Below are 8413 nucleotides of genomic sequence, written 5' to 3' on the forward strand. Positions count from 1 at the left end.
TTTGGCGGTGGCTCACGCGGTTCGCACGCTCTGCCGGGGAACATGGCGGATATGGAAGGTAAGGGTTGGTCTGTCACGACCGATTTGGCTGTTTTCCCGCCTGGGGCCAGCTTTGCTGCCTCGGAGATCCTGGGTCGGGGGGCCGGCGTCGGAGCCAGAGCTCTCCGTTAGCTCCAGCTGCGCCGCGGGTCTGGTCGCTGCCGAGCCTCCTGCCAGCCTTGCCTCTTGGCCTTGGCTCCACGGATTAGGGCAATAACGCGGGAGGCCCTCGCGATGAGCTGACGCTATGAGGCCCGGACCTCCCGCTGACAGCACAACCTTAGGGCCCGGGTCGCCAACGAAAGGCGACGACCCTGCTGGCGTGCACCCTGCAGTGGCAGGAGACCAGTACCGGTGCTGCCGGCAGCCCAGACGCCGCCGGCAGCGCTCCGGGGCTCGGGAGGAAAGGATGGTCGCAATGCGTGCGGAAGAAAAGGGGTGGAGGGGCTCGGGCGTAGCTTTGACACGCAAGAAAGTTCTGGAGGTCACAAACACGCGGGGATAGTCAAGGAGTCACTTAGGGAACTTTCCGGCACGCGGGCCGAGCGCTTCTGCAGCACAGGAAGCCCCGCCACGTGGTGAACTTAATGGAAGCTGACACGTGCGACCGCTTCTAGTCTGTTACTGAGCCACGCAACCCGCGCGTTTGGCCTTACGCACTTTTGTTTTCCCAAGTAATTGTAGACCAAACGTCCATTGCCTACCTGCCCTGGTTCGTTCTCTATTTTAAACTTCATTGCCTTTATTTTCGGAAAGAACTCCCAAATCTCGTGTGTGTTTGTTTTTTAGCCGTTACTTTGCCCAAGAAGCATAAAAAGAAAAAAGAATCCAAGTCATTACCAGAAGAAGATGTTGCAGTGAGTAGGAATATGTCTCACTTTGTTTTGACTAAAAGCAAAACTTAGGTAACAAATGAAACTATTTTCAGAGGTTTTGAAGGAATGGGTTAGAATTGGGTGGTCGTTGTACAAGATCCCAGCCAACCTAAATCTCTCCCATCACATACAATTCGCTAAGTGGTGTTGGCCACACCAACTGCTTTCCCTGAAATCTTCTTTCTTATTCCACCTGCAGACCCACTATCCCTCTTTCTCTTTAAATACCTGTACCCTTCTGAGGTTCTGGCTTATTTCTTTTTCCCTTGTGGGTCCTGTTGAAGGGGCATAGGCTTTGGCGTTAATGGAGTTGTGCGGAATCTGGTGGGAAGTCTAATAGAGTGTGTTTCTGTCCTTGGAAGGAAATCCAACACATTGGAGAATTTCTTATCAAACCTGAATCCAAAGTGGCTCAGTTGGACACATCTCAGTGGCCTCTGTTGCTAAAGGTATGTGGCTAAGATTGTGCATGAGGTCAGTGCCTGGCTTTTACATTATTTCTCAAGGTTAAACAGTTCGTTAAGAGTGCTTAATGCTAGCATCCTTCACTTAGGAAGTGCCAGGTGATAGTCTAAAGTGGTGTTCCTCAAAGTCTGAGATGAAGGACCAGGTGTGTTTTTTTTCCCATTTCCAGTGCACCCAGCACAGTCATAGAATACAGTTAAAATGTCAAAACAACATTAAGTTGCTATCACAGTTTATACGCAATTAGTTCTTGGTTTCTGTACTTCACTTGACCGACTGGTACCAGTTTGTGAACCACACGTGGAGTAGGTCTACTTTAGTGCTTGAGAAGCATGGGCAGTGTGTGACCTTGGGCCAGTCATTTCACCTCTCTGAGGCTGTTTGCTCATATCTTTTAGAAGTCAAGCCAACGGTAATCCATGAAACATGTCTAGCCATAGTGCCTGGCATGTAACATATCCTCTAGAAATGATTGATTATTATATTGGGTTTTTAATAAGGCAGTTTATTAATGAGTTGAGTTGCAAGTTTCCTAAAGGACTGACTAGGCACCAGCTCTGAGATTGGGTTCCCAAGAACACCCCTTGACAAAGTGTTTTAATAAAACATATATGGGAAAGGAATGAGCTTTGTTTATATAATTCAACACAGTTGAGTTTCTACACAGCCAGATGTGCCTGCCATTTAGATAGCATCTGCTTTGCTATTGCAGGCCCTGGGAATATGCTAGTGAACCTGGTAGGCAATGTCCCTACTGTCGTGGAACTTAAAATCTAGGGGTGGGCGATAGTTAAAATAATTTCTATTTGTGATAAACACCATAACAAAACTAAACCGGGGGCGGGTGATATGAAAGGTGGGCTTCAAGGGAGGTGAGTGCTTTCAGACCAGTGATTGTGCCTCAGAAAGGAGAGTAACAAGGAACAGACATGAGACAAACAGAGAGAAGAGCATTTGGAGGAAGAACAAACAAGCCGTGTTGGAGAAACATTGCTGCCAGTCCTCCTTGGCTGTGTTTTGTCCCTGAGAAAAAGCTAGTCCATACTTGATTCACAAACCTGCATAGTGAAGCCCAGTCTGATCTGTAGCACCCCAAGGAGTCTCTTTCTAGAGGGGTGATCACATTTGTCTTACTGCTCGTGAGTAATTTTTCTGGTCTAGAAGGAGGCTTAACAGTTCTGTCACAGCAGATAACGAAAATACAGGAGCAAACTCAAGTTTGTGAACTTGAAGGGTAACCATATCACAATTGATGGTGGGTGCTCATTTCTTGTTTTACATGTATCAATAGTTTTGTGTTGTATCGTTGCTTTCTAGAATTTTGATAAGCTAAATATAAGGACGACACACTATACGCCTCTTCCTTGTGGTTCAAATCCTCTGAAGCGGGAGATTGGTGATTATATCAGGTAAGTGTGTTTGGAGCGAGCACAGTTCTAACTTCTGTTCTTTTCAAAATGACACCTTGTAGCATCAGTTATTTAAGGAGGTAGTGGCATCTTAGAATGGCATTGTCCTAAATCTCATCGCCTGTACCCATGGTGGATTCTCTTTTACTCTTCAGATTCAGTTTTGATTAGGGGACCAGAACCAATGCCCAGTAATTTCTTTTCCATTCTAGGACAGGGTTCATTAATCTTGACAAGCCCTCTAACCCCTCTTCCCACGAGGTGGTAGCCTGGATCCGACGAATACTTCGGGTGGAGAAGACAGGACACAGTGGTACTCTGGATCCCAAGGTGACCGGCTGTTTAATCGTGTGCATAGAACGAGCCACTCGCTTGGTAAAATCGCAACAGAGTGCAGGTATGTAATTTTCCATTGGAAGGTTTCCTGTATTTCCTTTCCCTTCCACATTTTGGCTCTTGAAATCGATTTCTTCATTAGTAAAAAAAAAAAAAATCCTAGTTTTCTGTGTACCGTCTGTGCTATTTGCCTTTTCTTGGAGTGCTGGGTTACTAGGCATGTGTACATTGAGCCAATCATGTCTGTTCCTAGCACTGAGGCAGACCTGTGTTCGAGTCCAGCTCTGCTTATCACTCCAGGCTCCTCTGACGTGATATTGCTGCTTCTGTCTAAAGTGCCCTTCCCACCCCAGCCGGTTTGGCTCAGTGGATAGAGCGTCCGCTTGTGGGACCGAAGGGTCCCGGGTTTGATTCCGGTCGAGGGCACATACCTCTTGTTGCAGCCTCCTCCCGGGCCCAGGGCCCTGATTGGGGCAAGTGCAGGAGGCAACCAATCAATACATTTCTCTCATAATGATATTTCTCTCTCTTTTCCTCTCTCTTCCACTCTCTCTAAAAATCAATGGAAAAATATCCTCGGGCTTAAAAATAAAATAAAGTGCCCTTCCCGCATTTTTTTTCTTTCTTTTTTTTTTTAAAAAAATATGGTTTATTGATTTCAGAGAGGAAGAGAGAGGGAGAGATAGAAACATCATTGAGAGAGAATCATTGATCGGCTGCCTCTAGCATACCCCATACTGAGGATCAAGGCCGCAACCCAGGCATGTGCCCTTGAATGGAATCGAACCTGGGACCCTTCAGTCCGCAGGCTGATGCTCTATCCCAGTGATGGCGAACCTATGACACGCGTGTCAGAGGTGACAACCGAACTCATTTTTTTTGGTTGATTTTTCTTTGTTAAATGGCATTTAAATATATAAAATAAATATCAAAAACATAAGTCTTTGTTTTACTATGGTTGCAAATATCAAAAAAATTCTATATGTGACATGGCACCAGAGTTAAGTTAGGGTTTTTCAAAATGCTGACACGCTGAGCTCCAAAGGTTCGCCATCACTGCTCTATCCACTGAGCCAAAGCAGCTAGGGCTACCCTTCCCGCATTTTCATCTGGGAAGATTCTCCACCTTGACTTTGCAGAGTTTTTCCTGGTTTGCAGGTGCTACACCGGGTTCTCCAACTATCCTTGTCAGCACATTGAACGTTGAACTCCCAGGGAGTGAAAGATTGTGTCTGCATCCCTTTCCCACACTTGCCCCAGGAAATCAGTCTTAATGCAAATTTTACAGAAACAGAAGGTCCAGTCGCCTGCTTTTCCTGCTGAACAAAATAGGAGCGATGAGATAGGAGTATATAAAAACTACAGAAAAGTCAGTGGCCACACCTGACTACTCTTTTGTCATTTTTCAGGCAAAGAGTATGTGGGAATTGTCCGGCTGCACAATGCTATTGAAGGGGGGACTCAGCTTGCTAGGGTAAGTGTAATTCTAGGGAGGGCATCTTTTGGTGACTTGGATCTCTGAAGCCCCTAGGCATGTGGAGACAGGTCAGCTTTCCTGGCTGGCCTCTCTCGTGCCCTTTTGAGCAGGCCGCCCATCGCAGCCTGGACTGGTGACTACAGGTGGCAGGGGCACTTCCGGCCATGTCCCTTCTGAGGAGAGAGTTCTGCTTCAGCACTGAGCCATCCCTGTGTAGTTGAAGAAAGAAGCATAAATTTGAAAGGGCATTTTAGACCTTAAATGATTGATAGGAATCTTGTGTGTTTCAGTTGTGTCCTTCAACTCCCCCAAATAATGCCCTTTGATGTTATTGGAGAGTCTATGCAATACGAGTCGTCATTTTGGTTTGTGCTTATTCTCAGGCCCTAGAAACTCTGACAGGCGCCTTATTCCAGCGCCCCCCACTTATTGCTGCAGTAAAGAGGCAACTCCGAGTGCGGACCATCTACGAGAGCAAAATGGTTGAGTATGATCCTGAAAGAAGATTAGGTAGGTCACTAGGCCTGTGAAGGAGCTCAGTTAACAGGCCATGCGTGGGTAGAAATGGATTCTTGAGAATTATACTCTGTTATTCAAAGTAGATGTCCTTAGTACATGGTGCAGTCATGGCCTGTGTCTGTCGTCTTTAGTCTCTCTGGCTCAGATAGAGAATAACTCTGGGTTTCTCAACTGGTGGCGTGTTTACTTCGGAAAATGTGGGCTACTTTTGTGTGTGTGTGTATCTTAGGAATCTTTTGGGTGAGTTGTGAGGCCGGCACCTACATTCGGACGCTGTGTGTACACCTTGGTTTGTTACTGGGAGTTGGCGGTCAGATGCAGGAACTTCGGCGGATTCGTTCTGGAGTCATGAGCGAGAAGGTACACACCATTGCGGGCCTAGCAGTTTTAGAGCTGGTACTTAATACAAGGTGGGGCATAAGTAGGTCTACAGTTGTGAGTAGACGAAACGGTTTATTATTTAGTAATTATTGTATTATTTTCCAAACCAACTTTTGCCCCACCCTGTATATTCTAGCTCCTGGTGGAACGCCACCTGCTTCACAGCCTGGAAAAGGCAATTTCCAAAGTGTTGAGTTCAGTTCAGGGCAGTTCCCTGTTCTGTTAATTAAACTTTGGGACATTGAAACACAGGCTAGGGGAGATGACCGGATAGAAAACGTTGTTCTATTCACTTACCTCCCAGCCTACAAAAAAGTTCCGTCATTTTGACATATGTACATGTGTGCTTTATGTTTTTTATTATTTACCACAAGTAAAGGTCAGGAATTGTTATCTTTCTTATAAATTTTTTTTACTGTTTCACTTCATATACTGCTGTGTATGCGCTCCATGTGAGTGACGTAGGTGCTTAGGTAGGTGGGTTCCGACTTACGGCAAAAATCGCGTTACGTCGCGCCGTAGGAACGGATCTCTGACGTCACCCGAGGACCTACTGTACATCAGCAGGTTAAAGGTACCCAAGAGAGACAGGTTCTGAAGGGACCGAAGACTAATGAGCTTGGATTAGCAGACGACTCGATTCATTCCGCCTTTGGAAGTTTGGCGTCTGTTGTGCTACTTGAGATACAATGACAATGACTAATTTTCACACATGGCTGCTTTTCAGGACCACATGGTGACAATGCATGACGTGCTCGATGCCCAGTGGCTGTACGATAACCACAAAGATGAGAGTTACCTGCGGCGAGTTGTTTACCCTCTGGAAAAGCTGTTGACATCTCATAAACGGCTGGTTATGAAAGACAGCGCAGTAAGTTTTGGGTTTCAAGTCCATGTTTGGACAAAACGTGACTTCACAGCTGAGATGTGGTCCATGTTCTGAAAACTTTCTATTTAAAGAGGTGAAACATGACGTCAACTTAAATTCCTTGGGGTTTCTGCTTTTTGTTGTTTTGTTGTATAGATTGGACACTGGGTTCTTCCTTTTTTTTAATGAAGCATTTATGCATTTATGATTAACTTTTTTATTAAATCAGAACCAAATATACTGAATTAAAGTAAAAGTTTAATGCTAGGTCTAATTCTATTTTTAAATAAGGCAAATTAATTAAACATTTACCTAAGAGTTTTCCCAAAGTAACTTGTTTCAAGAAATAGTCTATCAGTGGTACATGAAATTTGCTTTCCCATAACCTGGTAGTTCTGCATGTGTGTAATAAACAGATCTTATTTAAATCGCAAGAAAATGTTGTTTTGATGGGCATGAAAAGTTGAGACTGTAGAGTTTCAAAGGTAAGTTATTTCTCTTCCAAGTAGTCCAGAATTTTTAAAATAGCCTTTTTATTTCTAATGGTCAGAGAATAGCCTTTTATAAATTAAGGTTGTCTTTGTGCCCAGCTTGCATAACCAAGTTTTTGTCCAACATTATGTAGTAATAAAAAGATTTTCTGACTTTGAAGAACATAAATTTCTGTATTAAGTAATTTGAGGTTTATCATTCATATTCAAAACCTGTTAAATAGAATTTTTTTAAAAATCATCACTTGATATTTTTTCCATTGATTTTTTTTTTTCCTTTGAGAGTGGTGGGGAGGAAGAATGGGGAGAGAGAAATGTCGATGTGAGAGGGACACATCAATTGGTTGCCTCCTGCACGTGCCCTGACTGGGGCCAGAGGTCAAGTTTGCAACCGAGGTATGTACCCTTGACTAGGAATTGAACCCATGGTCATTAACAGAAGAGATCTAGATAGGACAAGGCAGGTGGAGCGGGATGCATTAAGTGCCATTGAACTCAGGGAGAGGTGGCCTTAACACGTACCTGTTGGCCTATAAGTTATGCCAAAACCTGTGGGTAGTTGGTTCAATAGGTCTTGGTAATCTTGCTTGCAAGTTACTCCAGGAACCTGTCACTACCCAAATCTCCCAGTAGATCTAATTGGTCTCCTAGTTCTGTTAAGGTTTTCTCTCATTAAAGGAACAGAAGAGCAATTAAGGGAAACTAAGGCTAGGCATTGATTTAAAATGAAAACATCCTTAAGTTCCACAGACATAGAGGAGTTGCTGTTTAAAGTCCTAGTGTGTGGTGAGTGGTTGTTATTCAGAGTCTCTACATGCTCATTGCAGATAATGACTGTCTTTGGCCCCATTTCACATGTGGGGAGATGCCCACGGGCCCCCTCCCCTTTGGCTCTGGTGTGGGGTGAAGGCAGTGGCTGGGGCTCTCAGGGGTGATGTCATCCTTGTAGGTGAACGCAATCTGCTATGGGGCCAAGATCATGCTTCCAGGTGTGCTGCGATATGAGGACGGCATTGAAGTCAACCAGGAGATCGTGGTCATCACCACCAAAGGGGAAGCTATCTGCATAGGTAAGGGGAAGCTCTCCCTCCTGCACCATCCTAGCCAGGCTCCCGAAGAGCAGGTCCTCAAATCCTGGTCCCTCGGTTTGATCTCACTGTATTGCCAAGGGTCTGTAGGTGTGGTCCCAGCAAAGGGCCATGTCAGATAGACACAAGCGAGGAGGAGGTAGATGGGGTTTCCCTTATCCCTCTGGCTGCTGTTAGAGGCCATGTCTCAGCAGCTTGGTTCTCTAATGAGAAGAGAGGACATCCTGAAGAATGGGAATAAATATCTATGGTTATCAATGAAGAATCTTTATTCCACTTCTTGTCTATATATCCATATGTACATCTTTAGCAAAGGAACCTCAATTAAGGCAGTAGAGCTTTTATTTTTATTTTTTTATATTTTATTGATTTTCCACAGAGAGGACAGGAGAGAGCTAGAGAGCTAGAAACATTGAAGAGAGAGAAACATCGATCAGCTGCCTCCCACACCCCCCCCCCCCCCCG

General features: G+C 45.0%; 1 protein-coding gene across 1 annotated transcript in view; it reads left to right on the top strand.

The window, feature by feature from the left end:
- Positions 1 to 6: 6 nt before the first annotated feature.
- The window catches only part of DKC1 (dyskeratosis congenita 1, dyskerin), a 12229-nt gene continuing 3822 nt past the window's right edge, over positions 7 to 8413 (top strand). Inside the window, exons 1-10 of the mRNA XM_005885010.2 lie at positions 7 to 58; positions 829 to 896; positions 1277 to 1363; positions 2697 to 2788; positions 3001 to 3185; positions 4534 to 4598; positions 4985 to 5111; positions 5350 to 5480; positions 6229 to 6372; positions 7810 to 7930. Coding sequence (XP_005885072.1) covers positions 43 to 58; positions 829 to 896; positions 1277 to 1363; positions 2697 to 2788; positions 3001 to 3185; positions 4534 to 4598; positions 4985 to 5111; positions 5350 to 5480; positions 6229 to 6372; positions 7810 to 7930 — 1036 coding nt within the window. The 5' untranslated portion in view covers positions 7 to 42. The remainder of the gene's footprint in view (positions 59 to 828; positions 897 to 1276; positions 1364 to 2696; positions 2789 to 3000; positions 3186 to 4533; positions 4599 to 4984; positions 5112 to 5349; positions 5481 to 6228; positions 6373 to 7809; positions 7931 to 8413) is intronic.

Source organism: Myotis brandtii, unplaced genomic scaffold (genome assembly GCF_000412655.1).
Source record: "Myotis brandtii unplaced genomic scaffold, ASM41265v1 scaffold889, whole genome shotgun sequence".
Lineage (NCBI taxonomy): Eukaryota > Metazoa > Chordata > Mammalia > Chiroptera > Vespertilionidae > Myotis > Myotis brandtii.